Source organism: Hypomesus transpacificus, chromosome 21 (genome assembly GCF_021917145.1).
Source record: "Hypomesus transpacificus isolate Combined female chromosome 21, fHypTra1, whole genome shotgun sequence".
Lineage (NCBI taxonomy): Eukaryota > Metazoa > Chordata > Actinopteri > Osmeriformes > Osmeridae > Hypomesus > Hypomesus transpacificus.
In genome coordinates this window covers 4,663,311-4,685,131 of record NC_061080.1, presented here as the reverse complement: position 1 = coordinate 4,685,131, position 21,821 = coordinate 4,663,311, and the positions used below count along the sequence as shown (strand labels likewise).

Below are 21,821 nucleotides of genomic sequence, written 5' to 3'. Positions count from 1 at the left end.
GCACTATTACGGCCCCATGAACCCCTTCTAGCTCCCAACACATATTTCAGTCTTGACAGATAAGGGGGAAAAAAGTCTCTGGAGCAAAGACAGGATCTGGCTTCTCTCTCTCTGTCTCTCTCTCTCACTCTCACACACACGGGTGTACAGAGAACACACACACAACCCTGTAGGCCATGCCCTGCCCCATGTATGGATTACCCTTTTACAGAAGGATGAAGCGGGGAGCGAGCAGCACAAGGTCGATCAGCACCCAAACCGCCCCCCCCCCTCTCCCCCCTCCTCTCTCACAAAAAGGAGGGCTGGGAAACTAGCTTACTACATTGGGAGTCATGCCTACAGCCAAGACCAAAAGTTCTTTATGAAAGCCACAAACCTATATGTTTGAGAAGCTCCTGTGTGGTTTATCTTAAACCCTTGTCAGCGAAAATGAGGACATGGGTATAAAAACTCACAATTGCACATACACAGTACAGTGGAAAGTACGCATTATCCAAGCCATGCTTTGGTTAGTTTCCATATGATGTATTGGGATTTGTACAGATCTCAATGTCTCTTTTCTAATTTTTTGTTTTTAAAAGCAAGAGTCGCGTTCGTCATTTTAGGAACAATAAAAAAATAGAACTTAAAATGTACATAATACACTTGATATATATTTTTTGCTTTTTTACAGAGGTAAAAATGCATATTGTAAAAAAACAAACAAACAAGAAAAACTGAGAAACCAATCCATTCAACAGTTTTTTTTACATGGTAATTATTATTTTGAAGTATACATGAGGACATAAATGAAGAGGATGCTTCAGGCACTTTCCTTTAATAGTTAAATGTGTGCAGGAGCTAGACACTGCACCAAACAGACAAACTGCTTTTGGTTAACTTTTCTTACCACAGATAGAAAAATAAAACTTGGATCTTCTCTACAATGAATGGCAACAGTATTGCGAAGCTTGACAAACAGGAACATACAGTAGAGAGATGGGGGAGAGAAGGTGGTGGGGGTGGGGACGGAAAGACAAAGACATGGACACAACAACAGCTTTTAATACAGACCCCGCAACTTTAGTCACACAACCCATACAATTGCAGACATAGCTTGGTAGGTGGATGGTTATGATCAGTTTACCTATGGCTGCAATATACAGTACAGAGATGTCTGTCTACCACACTGAATGCAAATCAAGATCGGGCACTTCACAGCAATTTGCGCATTATTCATACGTTTTTTTTTCTTCTGATTAGTGTTGTGCTTTTTACAGAGAAAGATATACCTTAAAGGTTCCTCCCATTAAGGGTAAGGTTACAGGGTGGTATCAATTTGAGGCTGGTTTTTGTTTTCGCTAAACATACATGCACACTTTCCAATCGCACAGGAACTTACACACGCACATGCATACATGTCTTAGAAGAAGCATTATGTCGATTCAAGCATACATTTGTGCCACCGTCTTCCTGACTGATGACTTCATTGGACAAACATCAGGCTCCTCCTGCAACAAGTTGTAATGTAATAATGAGACAAAGAAAACATGATGGGGTTGAAGGTAATAAAACTGTAGACATGGATGAACCACTTTTTTTCAGTGCAAACAGAGAGCCTCCAAGTACTGGCCCTGGGACACTTTCACTGGATCCCTTGTGTCCAAAACTTAAATTCTAAGCCTGAATGGGGCTGGCACTTTGGGGCACTCTTTATCGACACTTTTGTTCTTTAAGGAATGGGGGGAGGGAGCTGAGCAACCAGTGTTGGTTTCTCTCAAGCTTAAGTTGACTGAAGTTTAATAGCAATTCCCTGATAGTTAGCGTGGTCGAGTATCCTTTGAAAGACAAACAAAATTAAATAAATGCAAAAGCACCATTGACACTGTAGAGTGGACGACATCCATCTCAAATGCGACAAAATCTCTTAGTTTCCTCCTGGCTGTGTTTACAACGGGACACTTGACTCACAATAATTCCTCCGTCCCTTAGGCTGGTGTCTCAATTTAGCAAGGAGATAAATAAAACTATTTCAAAGAATATTAAACATGTAAAACATTACATTAACCAAATTTGAAAAAGTCACCTTGCTTCTTTTCCTACATTGTAAAAAACAAAGGTTGATTGAATTTTTTTTTTCTCTCTCCTTAAGTCACTGAATAGCTATATTCTATACATAATTGCTGTACCTCATTTTGAAGTTTTGGCTTTCGTAAAAGTCACAACAATAGTATTTTGAGATACATTGTTGCCCATCCTCTTTTCATTCTTTTTTCACAGACAGGAAGTAACACATATACTTGCACATGCAAGTGTATGCATGTGACACTGATTCTCACACATGTGCAATGCACACACACACACACACACACACTAACACACTCACTCTACTACCCTAAAGATGAAGTGTCTGAAGCAGTATTTCCTTATCCAATCCTCAAGTATCACTTCATGTTGTTTTTGTGTTCTTTGTTCTGATTGATTTATCAAGCAGCTTTGTATACATTGAACCTCGCCTTCCCATTTATCTGCGATTAAGAGAATTTATAAAATATTTTTGGTCAGGGTCATTGAACCCTGATTAAAAAACTCTGGTCTGAGGTCAGTTAAAGTTTTCCTTTCTTTTGTTTCATTGGCTGACAGGTGGCGGGGGGGGGGGGGGATAGGGAGAGGGGCATGATCACAGTTGATTTAAGTGCCTCTATTAACATGAAGGAACCAGCTTGATCTTCGATTGGTAAGCCATGGTGAGGGAAAGCAGAGCGTCCGTCAAAAAACGCTTACTCTGACCTCACGCAACACTGAGAAAAAGAAATATTCAAGCCTTCTAAAACACATGAGTGTAAAAATATAAAGTACCTGTTTATATATATTTATATATAAATGAATATTCATTGTTTTAGTCTTTGTAATGCAAGACGTGGAAGCCGTAGGGTACCCCTATAGCACAAGGACACAAAACAAAAACAAACTAAAAATAACAATGGGAACCTTTTTTTTCCTTCTTCTTTCTTTCCACCGAAAGGAAAACGTCCATTTAGAAAATAACTTGATGAGCCAATTGTTTTCCCATCTGGAATTTGGCGAGAAGACGAAACAACAACAACAACAAAAAATACGGAAAAACAAAAGCATGGAGGGCCCCCCTCTTCCGGTGCCTCCCTTGAGTCTTTGCTCCCTCTGCCCTATCCCGATCACCAACTGGAGCGAGGCCGGGCCTCAACCGACAGCTTTGTGCTTGCCACCGCAGCAGTGGCACGCCACCCCGCAGCGGTAGCAGGCGCGCAGGGGGCCGTAGCAGCACATGCATGGGGCCAGCAGCGACAGCCCCACCAGCGCCAACCAGCGGAGGCAGAAGCGCTCGTCGCTGGTGTCGCACGAGCACGGGTCCGAGTAGTCGCCCTCCGGGTCCGACATACAGTGGTAGAGGAGGCTGTCTGCACACCACATGAAGCTGACCCTGTGGATGCATGTCTGGATGGGATCGGGCGCCTCCTGGCAGCGCCCGCGCCCGTTCTCCTCGTGGTTGAACATGTCCCGGCAGTAGACGCAGCGCGAGCGCTCGCCGTCCTCCTTCCGCCGCTTCCCCTTGGGCTGCAGGGCGCGGGGCTGGGCCGTTACCACCGCCCTCGGGTTGCCGGTGCGGTCCACGCAGCCAGACTTGGCGTCGCGGACGTGCTGCGGGTCGCAGCCCAGGGGGTAGGGGTAGGTGTAGTCGTGTTTGGGCGCCTCGCTTTTCGCAAAGTGCACGTAGGCGTCCTCTGGCTGGATGAGCTTGTCGCGTGTGGCGGTGGCGTGCCGGTAGTCCTCGTAGCCCGTCAGCCAGGTGCGCTCGCGGGGGTTGATGCGGACGATCTCCTCCTCCTCTTGGAAGCTGACGTGACGAGTGAACATGGGCTGTGGAGGTCGGATCAAATCAAAACATGAGTATTTCAACACGCGCCCTAAACAGTGACACTGGGATCGGTCGTCCCCAGAATATTGTCTGTTTATTTCCTTCAAGGCACTTGCCTGATCTAGAAAGTAGTGGTCCTGTGGTCTGTGCTGGTCGTAGAAATGTCCCAGGATGCATTGGTGCCTACGGGGCTCACAGAAGCTGGGCGGTGCCAGGGTCTGCATGGGAGGCTCCTTCTTCTGGGACGAGTTGGAGGAGCTGTCAGTGGCATTCTGGAGGAGACAAAACAGAGGACCCACTTCAAAACTGTGTCACCGCTTTCATTGAAGACTGCATTGGGGAAACCAATCTCTGCTAGAAAACGAGCAACTTGAATTTCCCTTATTCAGCTCTTGCTGGTCACGATTCGTTCCATAAAATTTAGGTACACACTCACCGGACTAAAGTGTTTTCAAGATACCAAAAGCACACTGGTAGAGTTAATCAACTACTGACACTATGGTAGTCTGAACATAAATTGGGCCCTGAAACTCTACTGACCGTTTTGATGTGATAACAATGTTATTACCGGTCGCCGTTGAATACAGGCAGACAAGACTATGTAAAAAGATGCATTGAGGTGAGCAATGCTTTTTCCAGGAACATGGAAGATTGTGAGATCTCTTCACCCCAATGGGGATGAGATCCTACCTTCCATTGGGCTTTGTAATACAAAGACCAACCTGCTTACGGAACGCACTCAATGGGCCGTGACTAAGGTATGGCATGGTATGGCAACGATTCAAATACCCCTACTCCTGTATGCAATTAACCAACGCTCAAGCAAAAACTAAAAATAATAGAATGCCTTCAAGGACAAAAGAGTGGTAAAAAAAAAACTTTCTGAAGTTTCCTTTATTGAGGGTAGGTTAAATGAATTCCAGCTAAGCTTACGACTTTCAGCCTTCGAGCGGCGAACGAGACCAGAAGTGCGGTCGATTGCGTCACCAGCGGTGCCGACGCGGGGCACCGCTTTCATGTGTGTTTGCGAGTGTGTGCGTGTTGGGGAGGGGGGTGGGGGGTGACTTTGTAGAGCTAACTCTGCCTCACCACAACACTGCACTTTCCAAAGAGTGCGCTGCCCATGGGCTGCGTTACACACCAGTGGTAGAAGGCAGCCCCTCGATGCCTCCACGTCGCGTTCTCATAAGATGGGCCATAAGAGAGTTGGACGCCAGCGGATTGGACGGCCTTAAGTTATAGAGGCCTAAAATAAAAACGGCGTCTCTCCGTTGCACACTGCCAAGAGCTTGGTTAAGGATGGAGAAGAAAGGGGGAAAAAAAGTGCTTCTGAGGCTAGCTGGGGCCCCTGTCTGATGGAGATGATTACAAACACAGACCCGTTCAGATATTTACTCCACAGCAGGCTTTGAGAACGGGGGGAGTGGGGGGGGGGGGGATGGGCAGAGGGAAAATGCAATGCTCCAGAGAACTCCTAATAGCACGAGGCGAAAGGAATGCAAATAGGCTAAATTGCCCATGTTCATCACAAAAGCCACGGAAGTCCACCAGGCGTGTTGATTGGGGAAGATGTGTAACGCGCCTCGGATTTCAAAGGCATACCTCAGCAGTGTTTGGAGATTTTCATCATCGCTGGGCTTGGGAAGTGAATGGAAGGGAATTAAGGCTGGAGATAAAGGCAGCGGGGGCTGCATCTGGTGGGGAGCGGGCGGAGGGGAGGGGGGGGTGCCATTGAGATAATTACAGAGTAACGCCACCATTGCCCCAGCACACACACACACATACACACAGCATGCACACACAGACACAGAGCCCCAGAACTATTCACTTTGCCCTCCAACACAGGAAATAGCCAAAAGGCTAGGGTGGTGTGTGTGTGTGTATGTGTGTCCTTAAATGCATGCATAAGGGATATATTTGTGCATGAGTGTGATCCTGTTCTGAGTATGATTGCTGTGGCTGGGTAGTTTGGGGGTGGGGGTATATTTGTGGCTGAGCTAATTATCAATTTAGCCTCCAGACCAGACCAGACACAGGAATGGAACTCGCAGCAGCTGCCGATTCTAAAACTACCTCCTGGCCCCATCCACACATACGATGGACACACAGTCCGCTCACCAGCCCATTCACACTGACCCCAATACGCAAAAGGTAGGACCAGGCACCTCCTTGAAGGTGCGAGGGGGGAGGTTTTTAAAGCGTCTCTCTTATCAAAACCCCCACTCCTTCCCTTGTCCCATTCTACACCCCATAGTCAAAATCGTAAGGAGTCATTCCAAGAATCGGTCCAAATTTCCCCAAGTCACCGAGGACCTTCCAAAGAAGAGGAAGTATTGCATCATCCCAGGGAGTGCCTTATTTACTCTTGACTAATATTGTTCTAGCTCCTTGGGGTGGGTGGATGAGGGTAAAGGTCACTTGTCCATTTGTCCTCGGTCTTCCTCCTCTGGGCTTGGGATGTGTCCCTCTGGCATTTTTTCCCTCTTCCCAAAGATGGATCCTATCTCCTACAAGTGACCCCCCACCCCCGTTCCAGGCTGCCTCAGAGGCCCATAAGGGAATGCAGCTCGGCTCCAAAATAAAAGAGAGAGGGAGCGAGCGAGTGAGAGATCAGCAACAGAGGGGAATTAGCCACGTTCCCCTGAGCAGACCTGCCTTTTTCTAAGTAGGGCCAGCTATGTAAACAGGCAGGCAGTGACAGATTACTGACGGCCCTCTTCCCCCGGCCTGGACATCCTGTGGAAACGACACGCTAGGCCTTTTTTTCTCTCTCTCTCTTTGAAGCCATCGCCATCAGAGGGGTAGGGAGGGTAAAAAAAAAGAACCTAAAAGGGAAACGAGTGCGAGACCTGGGCTTCCCATCAGATTTAGGATGTAGGTAACACATGAGTTACAGTGGAAGGCCTTCACAGTCCGTAGAAGGGAAATGTATGATATTTTATTAGAGTTGTATTGAAACGCCACACTCACTCTGGTATCTTTAAAGGTAAAAAAGGTAAAAAAAAAAAAAAGTGTCCCCTATCAACATGTTGTGTAAGCAAACTAGGCCCTCTTAAGAGTTGTTTAGCAACACAGACAGCTCAGTGTCAGTGGAATGTCCATTTCTCATTTTCAGAGCGGACGGCTACTATCCAGCCAATTACATCCCAGCAATCCTGTTCCAGCTTATCACCTTCTGTGAGGCAGCTTTTATTCCTTGGTTTATGTTATGAAACCACTGTCAATCACACTCGAGCTGAAGGAAAGTGTGGAAGTTCAGTAAGAGTTGCGGGGGCTGATTCTCATATTTGAATTTATTCTAGATAATATTACCTGCTGCAGCTTTAAGTCATGGGGTACTTGAGACAATAAGGTATTATAGTTTTCCCTCTGTTTAGATTTTCAGTCTTTTCTGCAACATAGTTGAGCAATGGCTTCCAACCAGACATTTACAACACATCCATCATCCACTAGGCTCAATCTGTCTCAGAATTACTTCACTCAAGGCATCTCGCCATCACATCACGATGGTTCTGATTATAACAAAACATCTGAACCCCACGCAAAAAAACAATTAGCAACGACAAGATGAGAACTGAAGTAAGTTCTTCCAGCATTGTGGTTCCTGGTAGCGTCGAGGCTGGTTACAAATTCTCATCACATGCCGAGTCTTCTGCAATACCGCAGGATCTACAGTGCTTTGCTCTTCCCGGGCCAAGGCACTTCAAAGTTAAGTGTTAGCATGTTCGCTAGCTAGCGCTTGTGTGGGCTGAGTGAGTACAGTGGGTCATGTAGCAGTGGTTCGGAGGCTGCCAGGCTCAGGCTCCACACTGCGGATGCACCACTATGACTCATGTACGTCTCTCCTCTCCTCCCTGGGAAATTAGGCCTATTCAAAAGTGTGATGTAACAGCAATACTCGGCACAGTTGCAGAAATGGAGAATGTAGAGGAATGTAACCCCCTTGTTCACTGTGCCGGACAGATGTATCTGGTTTGCCGATGGAAAGCGAATCGTCTGTGCTTACCTTGTCAAAGGGAAGGCAGTGAAACCGTTGCAGAAGGAAAGTATGGGCAAATGATTGGTTGAAGTTGGTGACTGCCTTTGGTAAACATATTGGTGGGTAGGAAGGGGAGGGACAATTTCACTGGGCAGAAACTTAAGTCTATAGAAGTACCAAACCAGTAGATGGTTAGGACTGGCTTAAAGGTAAGCACATGTGTAACCGCAGCTTTAGATTTGGATACCACTGAGTTTTTAATTGACCCACTTAAATTAGCACCTTCGAATATCTGTGTGGTGCCGTGTGTGTGAGTGTGACAAAATGACGTCCCAAAGGCTCCAAAGTGTAGTAATGAAATGATCCTCTCTCAGGTGAGGTAATTGGTGGCCATTTTAGCTGTAGTGTCAATTATTATCCAAAAGCAAACGTAGCAAGAAACAAAACACTAGGCCATTTCTTTCCTCTAGCTTGCACACTTTGTGGAGTCCATCAGCTGAACAATTTGTGGCATTACTGCCTAACTACAGCTGTAGCTCTGAAACAGATTACATTAAAACATGCTCTGTCTATATCCAATCGCTGGCTAACAAGAACTACCATCTGCAGAAATCCACCATGGTAGGAGTCAAAACACAGCTGAAAGAAGCATCAGACATACACACACTCACACACCAAACCCTCTCTGCTCAAACCATGGCCAAACCCCACAGACAGCACTTCCAGACTGAACTGGGATAGAATGAGAGACAACACAAGGCTTTCCCTTCTCTCTCTTTCTTTCACCCCCCCCTCCCCTTTCCCCCCGGTGTTAAATCACAGAGGCAGTTTGCTAGGAAGCAGCTGCTAATGATAGTTTTACAGGGGGTGGTGTTGGGGAGCCAGAGATGGGAGGGGGGGGGGGGGTGCAGGAAGAGACCTTGCGACCCCCGCCTGCTGCTCCTCATCTCCTGTGACGGCGACAAAACCAAATGCCAAGCAGTGGAGAGAGAAGAGTCTGGTCAAAACACTACAGGATACACCCCCCCCCCCCCTTCCCTTCTCATACCCCAGTCGCCCCCACCGCCGCCTGTTACTATTATATCAGCCATCTCTGCTCAAAAACAAAGAGCTGTTTCATTCCCAAACAGGCAAGGGCCTCAAAACTAAAATAACCACTACCGACTTCACTTTTGAGGATGCATTCACACGCACTTCAAATAGGAGAACACAAGACTATCAGTGAAAGAATAAAAGAAAAACAATGCTGAACCTGGACAGGGCAAAGGTGGGCAAAAAACATGAGCTCCAACATGTCACCTGATGCAGAAAGACAGCAACGACCATAAATGGTTAATGCATCTCTATAGGTAAATCATCCCAGACCCCTAAAACAAACTGCGGATTCTCCCAGACACAATAAAAGACCATCTACAGCTCTGACCGAAAATGAGAAATTAGGAAAAAATGGAAGAGACTCACAGTGAACACATCGTCGTCGCCCAATTCCGCCTCATTCTGAATTGTTGAAGAAGAGGTGGTGGATCCTGGGGAACCAAAGAAATTGCATATACAACAACATCTGTCTCACCGTTTCAGTTTGGCTCTTTCACTACCATGGCCATTATAAAAAGGTATCTTGAGGTAAAATGGTAACATTTTAAATACTTGTTTCCAACTAGCAATGGACCAGAGGACAACAGATAGTCATATTGACATTGTTGGAGAGCAACCCTTGACCTAAAATGTCTTATCACCCCACACCCTTACCTTCCGTCAGGTCCTCCATTGCCTTCCTTACACCACGGTCAAAGGCCCGGGCATCGGCCGGGCTCTGGAACGTAAGGCCGCACTTCTTGTTGTCCACCTTCCAGTGGTGGAACGTGGGTGTGGCCTTGGTGTAGAGCAAATCCTTTTTCAGGAAGCATTCCAGAATCACCTGGGAGGAAATGGATGCAGAGGACATGGAGGTTAAGCGCAGCCCCCTCAGATAAACTAACTTCAAAGCCCAAGGAGAGAAGACACAGGAGATGACACACATCACAGGAAAATGACTATCAGACAAAAGAGAAGAGGAAAAGCTATAGGAGTCAACGGAAGGGGGACATCTGACCTAAATTCATTGTCAAAGTCTGTACATTCAACAAATTATTCCGTTCTCACGGCCGCAAACAAATTTGGGCTCTCTCATTCAGCTGGGAAGCGATCCGTCTGTTCGTCAACGCAGTCTGCAGGCCTCACCTGTTTGTCTTTAAGGCGCTCGCCATAGATGAGGAAGCTGCTCCGGCCAAGCAGCTCCGACGACAGCACCTTGCAGACGCCCACCCTGCTGAGGCAACCGCCGTCCTGGGCCAGCCAGCCGCCACTCGAGTCGTCCCGGGTCATGACCACCGCTTTAACTCGCACAATGTAGCTGTCACTGCAACGAGAGATAGATAGAACAGTGGCAAAGTCAGTCACTAAGCTTGTTTGGTGAACAAATGACGGGGGTACGGGCGCTATACGTTTGTTAGCATAGAATGAAACATCTCATGTAAGAGCAAAGTCTTGACTTCTCCCGTCTAGGTTATTGCCTAGAGGTACTGAAGGTAGACACAATTTGAATCAGCATGATACAACTTGGAATGACAGATAATGTTGCTTTTTCACGAGTGAATCTAGTGATAAATGCTTGTTGATGTTAATACTTGTTATGGAAAGCACAGACACTACAGTAAGAAACGTTCCCATCATTCATCCCATGTAACATAAAGGGTGGCCACAACAATGAACCTGCTATGCATTGTAAACAAAGTACAAAGTACTAAAAACAAAATGGTGGATGCAAATGGAATTTACTTTTTAGCATAAGGCTGCAAGATGGAAGAACTTTGTGAACCCCAAAAAAAGAAAAGAACAAAGATTTGGGTTATGAGTCAACTGTACATCTGTGCTATGAAAATGGACTGTGAACATTCCCTGCATCACCCCCTCACCTTCTGCCATCTTCCAATGGACACAAACTAGCACTAATTAAAACAGTCCATAAAATGAACTAACCTACATCATAGGCCGTGTTGGAGTTTTCTAGGATAGTGTTTGATACGAAAGCACTGAGAAGTTTGGCAGTGAGGTACAAAACGTCAGCTCTTCCAGATGCAGCATCTCACAAGATGTTTGGCACTTGTTTTTTTCACAATGTATGCTTCATGTTTGGCTACCCGCAATGTTTGGGGATATCTCTGTGTTATGATCAGTGACTTATGCACTTTTGTAAAGCTCTCTCTTGAAAGTTGCTTCGGATAAAAGCGTCTGCTAAATGAATAACTGTAAATGTTAAATAGAAAAAAAAGATTTCTAGTCTTTTCAAATATTCCTTCAAAAGGGACCTTCCACAAAGAAATGATATGCCATCATAACCCAACATTTGATTTGTATAGTCGTTAAAATAAACACCAACAATACTGCACCCTAATGCACAAGAGTATTTAGTGGTGGGTAATTCACTATACCAGGTTAACCATTTTATCAAAATGTTTCCAACCAATGACAGATTGAAAAATCTAGGGTGTCCTTGGCTTTTTAACATGGTAAACTGGCCATCTGGCTTTGAAAAAAAAAAAGTATATTAGGGATGGTGCACCTCCAACAACACTCCCACACACACAATCACACACAGACATACACACGCTATCTGACAGACAAGCAACCAGGCCATAAGAGGGAACAACAGGAAAAAGCCAGAAACAGACCCTGCAAACTGCAAAGACAGGTACAAATCAGCAGTATTACATATCACATTAGTACTACGTGTCAGTAAGTGGGGCGATTTATTGTGAAAAACCCGACAGGCAGCATTTAAAATCATATGAAGGATGACTCCACGACCCACCCACCCCAGAGAAAGATAAGCTTGGGTTTTGTTGACACCCCTGGAATGTGGCAGCCATGATAGGACCTACTAAATAGGAGAGTAATTCCTCTCCCTCTGCAGAGGTCACCCCTCTCCCACATCTCTATGACTGACACACACACACAATGCATGTATGTGGCTACCAGTTCTAAAATCCCTACCCCGTGCACACTACATGCCAAGGCAAACCGAATACTGGTAAAGGAAAAACATGTTGAACGCTTGCCTTTGCAAGCAGGATGATTGATCCATTTTCAATGGAATCTACGGAACACACACCAACACATGGATGATTCATAATACTGACCGAGTGCCAGTGCACGCACTCACCTATGATTACACATTGAAAGACCCTGAGAACACAGCTTTATAGGCGCCTAAACCGTTGCCTGTAAAAGGCGGCATTGCCTCGGTCGTCTTGTTCATCCACAGCCACAGCCAAAACAAAACCTTATCCTAACCAAGCCAGTCACGAGGAGTAGCCCCTCCAGCAACATCCACACAGACAGTGAGAGAGCAAGGAGGACATTGCAGTGTTGACACAGGAAGACATGGTGAAGAAAAAAAAAACTGAAGAAGAGGCAGCAAAAAAAAAAAAAAAAAAAAGGTAACGCAAAGGCTTGCCTTTTATAATCAGACATCTCTCCTACATCCCTTTGCCACGGTCACAAATTCCTCATGGTCTCCATCGACAGACCGTCGTTGTGCACGCGTTGACGCGACACCCCAATCATCCTGATCATGGTTGAAGCAGCGCTGCCTGATTCCAGGCTGTTTGCTCAAAGTGCTTCCCCACGAACCGTATGATTCAGTCTCCTTGACAAACAGATGGTGCTTGTGTGTGTGTCTGAAAGAGAGAGAGAGAGAGAGAGAGAGAGAGATAGAGAGAGGGAGAGAGGAAGAGAGGGAGAGAGGGAGAGAGTGTATGAGTGTATGTATGTGTGTGTGTGTGTGTGAAGCATGAGTCATCGGCCGGCAGCCATTCCGCATTTGCCGGCAGCCTGCAGTGGCACACAGCACACACTCCCATCCCCATCCCTCAGAAGGGGGGAGAACGTGGCCTGAGCCCCATCACTACCGCCAGACGCAGAGACCGAGAGCTGAGCTAAGCTAGCGAAATCAGAAAAACCTCCATCTTATTCTCAGTCACGGGGAGCCTCGCGCGGCCCAGATGCCATTCAAGCCAACTGGAACCGTCTATCAGCAAGGTGTGTGTATTGTATAACCAGAGAGAGTGTGGTGCACATTCAAGGCTTTCACGATGGGCTTACACAGGTCAGAATATGTGGGTTGGATATTACTCAGCTCTTTCTTATCGGGTGTGTGTGCTAGGTGTCCTAACTTTGTCAGGCTCATAAAGGTCAAAGGTTTACAATGTACAAACCCAACCCCGCAGGTAGGTGTGAAATGCCTGGGATGATGTCATCCCTCGCTCAGAATAGAGGAGCAGAGGTGATCAATAGTTCTTTTTTCTTTTCTTTCACTCTTGCCCCCTTACTGGCAGCTCCTATTGAGGACAGCTCATCAATTTCCCCAAAGCTCTTTTTCCCCCTCTTGCACAGGTTATCAAAACTGGTCATTCATCTAATGCATACTCTGTCAATGAGCAATGGGTCACCCACACTCATAAGTTTAATAGACAGGAAAGGAATATGATTTCAACACCATGATAATGTTTAAATTGCTTATGCATGGCCTGTTATCTAAATGATTTCAATATCTAACATTGATGTAGCAAGCCTCCAGCCAAATGGCAGGCAAGAATATATGCACTTGTTTATATCTCTGGGAACCTTCATGTGGAAGGTACACTAAATTCAGAATAAAGATGTCACAGTGTGGCTGGCAGCTGAAATTGGATAGAAAATGAGAAGCATGTAATCTGTGGCTACAGACCACATGCCTGGTGGTTACATTTCAGATGGAGTGCAGTAATGCATTTTATTAATATACACCAGACACTCATCAGCCAACACTACTAAAGAATGAGGAGGAATCCCTGTTGGACCGCCAAAACCGACTTTCCAAAATATAAATTTTATAGCTGGGATTTAAAGACGTCACATTTGTGAGGAAAAATCTGTACGTCCGTGACTTATTAAATCTCATATATTGCATATCAATTAAGACTTGCTAAAGTGCTGTTTGTTAACTTTGACTGCTGTATTCATTATGAGGTGCTGGTATTAAAGGAAAGGAGCCTCCAAAATGTAACCTTTATACTCTAAAGTGTAATTCCGATAAAGATCTAAATGCATTGCCTCAAGTGGCTTACACCAAGTGGTTTGTGTAGGAAGCAAATACAGAATATGTTGAGTTCCCTAATGTTACTTTGCCTTTGTATTCCCCAAAGCACACCCTCAGAATACTAATAAAAACTTTATCTGGACTTTTGCTTTATCAAAAGTTTGTACAAACACAAATCTCTCCCACTTAAAGATATGATAGAGCTAGTGTGATGAAGGATGTTTGTGGTGGTGGTGTCTTTCAGAAACTGTTGGGCAGAAACAATTTCCCTCTGGTAGGTGTGAAGAAGGAGAGTGCAAAAACATTCTTGCGATTCAATATCACTAATCCTCATCAAACCATTGAAAACCTATTAAACAAATGGAGGCACTCTTACTGTAACTGCAGTGCTGCTGACCTAATACCAAGGAGGTCCCGCTAACCGGAAGTCCCCTGCTGAGCATTACCCCTGAGACCCAAGACCAGCACACTGCAGCCTCAGGTGGTCTGTACTGACAGTAACGGCACAACACATGCAAAGTCCACACGTGCTCATGACATCATCATCCCCGTACAAAATGGTAGGATTTCAGTTCCCCCATCTCAGCAGGGAGCTAGAGCAGATGGCGTTTCGCTTCTCCTCTGCCAAACATTTGAATGAGTTTCCTCCCTTGTCACAAAGTGAGTAACTGTGCTCTTAACCAAGTCAACCAAAACAAGTGGGGGAAAAGCACTCGGTGACCTTGTGGGCTGTTTTGCATGCGGTCCCTTGTCGACAGATATCTGAAACGTGAGCAGGTCTGTGGCAAAGTCGATAGAGAGGCAGAATGCAGAACCTGTGTGATGCCACTATTGAGCTGGGGTAACGAAAATCCATCTTCCATTAGCCATGTCCTGTTGCCATTTGGGCATCAGATACAACGACAACTCTACCCTGTGACTTACCTTCAAAAGGTAGCCCTTTTGCAAGATAAATATGTATGGTAGGAGATGGATGTTGGTATTGATATGCAGGCAAAGGACCAAAAAACATGTAAAGGTATAGTGACAAGGAGGTTGGAGTCATTTAGTAGTCACAACTGCTTTAAATGTACTGGTTTAAAGTTGAGTAGTGGCAGTCGTTTTTGTAAAGGTATGATGCCAAAAAGCTAAATATAGCACACTGTAATGGCATTTGATTCACAAACGTGTGGAAGATAATCTAATTATCAGATCATGAAGCTGGGAAAAACAATGGTCTTTCCAGATGCTGGGACCATAAGTAGCAGTTAAGAACATGACAAACTGCTACCTATTTAGCGACAATATACAACCACCTCCTCTTTGCAAGATTTTGAGAACAGCTGAGCCCTGGCGGGTTGAAAAAAAGGAGGGCTGATACGTAATCAATCCTGGGCAACAAGGCTGGGAAGCCAAGGACAGTAACGTTGACCTTTTTCAATGTCATTTTCCATTTTTTCCCCTCTGTGGAACTATTGACAGCTCAGGGTTGGCTGGTTCTGGGGCATCATTACTCTGATCAATACAACTACCCATTCCACAGCCCCACCTTCTGCCCTGGGAGGGGGGGGGGGCATAGATGGAATGCATTTCTGTGCCAATGGGGAACATTGCAAGAGGAGACTTTTGTATGCAAACTTTAGTTCTACCATGGTTTTGAAGCCCAGGTTCTCTTTATGTCCAGACTGTGCCAGGAGGTTGCTCTTGCTATTGATGGAACCACTCCATTATTCTTCTTTGTGTGTTTTAATGTAGTTTCTTGGGTATCTGGTGAGGAAAACTCTCCTTCAAAAAACCTGTTCCAAAATTCCAAAGACCAATGTATGTTAAAAGTGAATCAAGCATTGCTTTTTTATACCAAAACAGCACTGGGTTTGTCCAGGCCAGGGACAGGACTCAGAACCAAGGTTTACATTCCAGGGGTCAGAAAACTTAGGTTAAAACCAGGTTGCTTTTGTAAAATAGGATTAGCTTGGGCAAACTAAATGCTGAATTTATTTGCACTCTGATGAATAGCAACAGTCTTAGTTTTAGACTGTGTGTATGTGGAATTCACAAAGGCTTCTGTTGTGTAACTCTACCATGTTGCTGCAGGGTACTCAAACTTGTGATATAATTTGAGGTCTTGAGGCATCCCACATATCCTTTTGTGCACACATGTAAGAAGAGTTATTTTTCCAATTCAACGTGCCCACCTTTCCATCTTATTCAATTCCCGTGAACGGTTATGTGTTGGAATCCCCAGCCACTTTCTGAGTAAACATTTCACAAGCCCAAACTATTATATCTCCCTATACATGATCATATGAGTCATGTGTTTACCTGCAGGGGTGTGTAACAGAACAATAAATCAAAGTAAGATAGCCTGATCCTTCAGTTCATGGGCTATTGTCAAATCTCTCTGCTAAGATATAGAATTGGAAAAGGGATATCAAGTTATGATCAATGGCAAACCTGTTGCACAATCTGTGCACTAGTGTTACAAATCTACAATATGCATATCGCATATGATTCTCACTTTAAGATTTCTAGGAGTGTGATTTACAATCACTGATTTTAAGGGGTTTGGCACAATAATTTTTTGTGTCTCTCAAAACTCTTTTTTAAGAGTTTATGTCAATACTTCTATGGCTAATATTATTACTTTGGTGTGTTTATGCCATAAGTAATTTACGGCTTTAGGTATGTGTCTGTATAAACATGTATTGTAGGAACTGTGTTTCATTTGATGACTGCAGTCATTTGACAGGTAAACTACACTACAAATTCTGGTAGGATAATCTGTCAAACTGAAACTCATGTATATCCTCGAAAGATTTGGTTACGGATCCTAGTCACTCAACCAGTGACACGCGCACCCCCATCGGGCTCTGCCATTGGTATTTTTATGAATGAAGGACAGTATGCAAATTAGAGCGATTCACGAAAAGAAATGGCGGATATTGCATATCAGTCCTCCACAAAGAAAGTCTTTCTAACCCTCAACGTCACAATGCAAACTGTGTCTACTTTTACGTGCTTGTGCTAATAAATCTTTTAGCACACGCCATATAAAGTTGTTGGGAACATGACCATCACAATAGCACATTAAATCCCGCTAGGATATATGGTACATTTTAGAAACTATTCAGCGCAAATCCCTTTACAAAATGTTTCCGATTCAACCCCTCCCCCTCGTCCCTCCCTCTACCTCAAGAGTAGCCTAGTCGTTCAGTGGGGAGTGCGAGGGGGCCCAGCCACCCCGCGCCTCTGTCCACTAGACATTGGGCTACATTGTAACAAAGCATTTTCAACTTGGGGAAAACATGGAAGTTGAACTTCTTATCCCCATGCCAATCGAGTGAGATTGAAAAAAGCAGCACCAGCACATGGAAACTTACGTTACCTCATGCATAAATAAGATTAAAGACAATTTATCCGCATCTATGTAGGCTACTTACTCGTCTGGATGTGTTTCTTCTGTCATTTTTTCGTTTCACCTACAATAATATCCCACAGCGGGTACATAGTGTGTTGTCTTCATTTTTACTTTCCCTCGTCCTGCACACCTTTTCTCACACGCTGTGGCAATCGAGTTTTCCTACCGTTTTTTGTTGATTGTTTTTGTTCCCCCCCCCCCCCCCCCTTTCGTTTCACAGTACTTCGCCTAAATTATTCGCGGGTATCCAGGAGCGCATAAATCCCCCTAGAATAGCTCCACCGATTTAATCCCGCCGCGTCCAGTGCTGAAATGCGGTAATTGATAATCGTGCGTTGATGTCGGTGAGGATGGCCCCGTACGAGCCCCATCTCTGGTTACTCCATGTTGGATTCTGTAGGCAGAAGCAACGCCACCGACACTGGAGGTGGAGGGGAGTGGGGGGGTTGCGGAAGCGATGACGTCAGACCCAAAGGACTGCAGACTGTGGAGGATTTTCAGGGATGTCCAAGTCAAGCAATGGGCCAGGGGTGATCTGGACAATGTCTTTTTAGCAAGTGAAAATCTAAGGTGACTACATTTTCACATGGTCCTTGCATTAGTTGTACTCTGCACTACAATTTAGTCGACATGGTGTTTCGGATTTAAAGTAGGTCCACCTGGTTCACAATTAGGCTACTAATATTTGTGAAAGTGGTTTCACAACTTTAAAAAAAATCTTGATTTCGAAGATTCAAAATGTGAGAGACTACGTGTATAGCCTAATCTGTCCGTTTTTAGATAGTTTAGGGTAGCCGACCTTATCTCCATCTGTCGTTTGTGCAGTATATGGAGCGTCATATCCAGCAGCTAGCTACTGGAATTAAGCAACATTTTACATTATAATAAAATATTTGGACACTACAGCAAGCAAATACTTAAAGTTTACGTCAGGCTACAATCTAGCCTAGAGAGACACCATAAGAGCACACCAAGCACATTCTTTTATTTCCAGTTTAGACTTACTGCTAGACTTATGAGTAAAACATTTTTTTTTTATTAAATCAGTTCAATTATTATATCTTATATCCTAAAATGTTTTGTATTAGTTGAATCATACACTTCATTCACAACGAAGCAAGGCTTGAGCAAAACCCATTTCCTGTCTTATATCTACCCCCAGTGGTATACTAATGACAGTGCAGCTTGTAATGTCCAACGTGCATGTTGCACGTTGTAAAGTATTGCTGTTAGAAATTTATAATTTGAAACAGGAATGTAAAAATGACATGTAAAACTTTGGAAAATATGATGTATGATATGGCATATCACACTACACAGCTTTCTCTTAGCAGCAAAAGGCGGTTTTGTTTAGGCTATTTACTTTACTGTACGTGATGATATTTATTGACTGCACTATTTCTACTGTATGTGTTAATACAATACATTGGTATTAAATGTAGATTGCAAAGAAAACATATGAGTAACTTTATTGTTAGTCTCTCAGCAGTTACATCAGGGCAGTAGATGGAGCCAAAGTCTTATCTATGTAAAGCATGATCCAGACTGAATCACAAAGAATCAGTTATTCATCCCCCATGTTTCCAAGTAAAAAAACAAAAACAAGCCAGATCAACTGCGTAACCTTCTCAATAGAAGTTTGTGTGTGTACATGTTTTGGTTCTAAATCAAAGGTCCATATCAAATATGTATTCCCCTTTAAACTTAGAAACTAGAAAATGAACGTAGAAAATAGAGCTCATTCACTGGAGGTTTATATTTACATTACATTTATGTATTTAGCAGACACTTTTATCCAAAGCGACTTCCAAGAGAGAGTTTTACAAAAGTGATAGATCACTGATCTTAACAACAAGATAGCCCCAAACATTGCGGGTAGCCAAAAATGAAGCATACATTGTGAAACCAAATAAGTCCCAAAGGGAAGAACAATAAGAGCATGTAGTTAAACAAGTTACAATTAAACAGCAAGAATCTCAAAAGTACAAGAGTGTACCTGTGGAAAAATCAAGCAACAAGAAAATAATTTACAGGGAGTACAATAATTGACAACTACAACAAACCAACAGGAGCAACAAGTCTCTCAATTAGAGTCATTTTGATCCTGGGGGAAACTAACATCAGGTCCAGCCAATCATTCCTAAGTGCCGCTGAACTGCCGGAACAAGTGCGTCTTGAGTCTTTTCTTGAAGGTGGGGAGACAGACAGTGTCTCTGATGGAAGTGGGGAGTTGATTCCACCATTGGGGGGTAGACAGGAGAAGAGCTTCTGTTGGGACCGGGCGCTCTTGAGCGGTGGGACCACCAGACGGTTGACGCGTTTAAAAACATTGACCATTTGCCCCCCAAAACAGCAACAGCAGACGGCAACAACAGGACAAATACTGGGGCTGCTCAGCTGTCACTCTGGCCCAGGCCAGAGATAATTGTAGCTGTGACCATTATCTGTAGTCCTTCCTTACCCCGCTCTTTTCACATTCCATGCAGACCTGAATTGTTTTGTGCGTGTGGAAATGGAAACAAGGATGAGAACGCAAGCTTGGATGACACTGCACCTCAGTCATCCTAGCTGTGGATACTGGGAAGAGTTAACATTAGACTTGGAGAAATTAGTCAAATTCTCACTTCATTATTATATTCTCATCTCAAGTTCATTATTTTCGCTAGCTTTCTTCTCGTTACGGGATAGTAAGAAAATTATTTCATAAAATGAGATGGTGTTTGTATAAGTTTATGTATACAGTCATAGTACTATACATAGCATTATGCTTGCATGTCATGGTGTCATGGTGTGTCATGTGTAGATGTCATGTGTGTAATAAACATGTTGAGGCTAATTTCTGATTCTAAACATAAAAAAGTCTGACCTGCCATACAATTCAAAGGTCTGATGTATTGTGGGTTATGCTCCATAGAACACTTTAAACAGACAAAAACTGATTCCTTCATGGACAAATGCACACACTATTGGTTCCTTACTACAACTTGCAGGCTTGAGATAGCCACATTGTAATAATGTTGCACTTGCCAAAAGCTAGATGGCGCAAGTGATCAGGTTCTCACTAAACTCACTAAATGATTAAACGTGTTTAAAAACATGTTTAATTAGTCTTAATTAGGCCAATGACCTGACTATGCAATGTAATCGATCTGAGTAGCAAACCTTTATAATGCCACAAATTAAAAAATGTGATATAATCAATAATGGTTGATTTGGGAGACAAGGAGTAAGATATCGTAGTTTTAATATATTTAATGCTAACTGATCAAACTTTTGTCTTTTTCTTGATAAATTATATCCTAATAGCCTACATTTTGGACATGCCTGCTTACAAGGAGAGGTCAAGTATGTTTCCACTGAAGTAATAATAGGCCTAACTGTTAAATTTCGAGAAATATTATTGTCCCTGTTATTTCTGAGCTACAAAGCTAAATGTCAGACTACAGCCTACAATAACATAATGAATACAAAACAAAGATTAGGCTTCTTGTGTTGCTGCTATTCACAGTATTTCAAAACATTAGTAACTGTACATTGAAGAATGTTTTTATTGTGTCTAAACTGTAAATAAATCATTGTTTTGTGGCTTACAACTTCATACTATCATATTGTACACAGATTGCGGTAGTTACCAGGCTGTCCTAAACTAAAACCTCTTCTTTCTTTCCATTTTTTTCACATATTAATCTAAAGTAGGCCCATGGCTGTAATCACAATATAACTTCAATCAAAACAGCTTTACTTGCAGGCATACATTAGGCTATGTGTGTTCATCTAGGTGTGTATCAAGCCAAGCCATGTGTATCTATCCTTTTTGATCTATAAAAAGAACAGTTAGCTGAATGTTAGGTGACCTTACGGACGGCTCTCTCACTTCATCCCCAAAAGCAATTGAACTGTGACTTTCTGTACCCATAAAGTGTTGTTAGTCATTTATTTTACAGCTGCCATCAGACATTGGTCATGTCCCCAATTACTCAAACTAAAACTTAACAGAAACTATCAGAATAGCCTATAGAATGGAGCGTAAACATTTCTATTGCATTGAGGTATAGTTGCAAATGAAGCCGTTTTATGTCAGCTCTTTAACATTGCACAAGACATCATACAACAGAGAGACACACTGTCTGACTGAAATGATGGGCTGCTCTTCCTTCAAATAGCATACCATTTGATCCCTATATCCGTGTACTTTATGCATGCATTATGCAGATCAGCATAGTTTAGCCATGTATTTTTATCGGTGTATTGTAAAAACATGCTTGTTATCAGATAATTTGGGGTTAGGCTATGCATTGTATCCGTTTCTGAACGCCCCGCACCTGGTTGCCCATTTGATGTGGCTCATTCCAATACGTGACCAGTTATGGCCACCACCACTTCCGGGTTTCCACAAATTGGTCAACGCTGAACCCCACTCCCTGTCTCCTGCTCAGCACACAGAGACACGCGC

General features: G+C 43.8%; 1 protein-coding gene across 1 annotated transcript; it reads right to left on the bottom strand.

The window, feature by feature from the left end:
- Positions 1-633: 633 nt before the first annotated feature.
- Positions 634-17,810, bottom strand: spred2a (sprouty related EVH1 domain containing 2a). Its single transcript, XM_047043957.1, has 6 exons — positions 17,391-17,810; positions 10,074-10,251; positions 9,603-9,771; positions 9,315-9,379; positions 3,991-4,146; positions 634-3,876 (listed from the first exon to the last, which is right to left on the bottom strand). Exons 1-6 carry the CDS (start codon positions 17,414-17,416, stop codon positions 3,199-3,201), a joined length of 1,272 nt encoding a protein of 423 aa, XP_046899913.1. The 5' UTR covers positions 17,417-17,810; the 3' UTR covers positions 634-3,198.
- Positions 17,811-21,821: the final 4,011 nt, after the last annotated feature.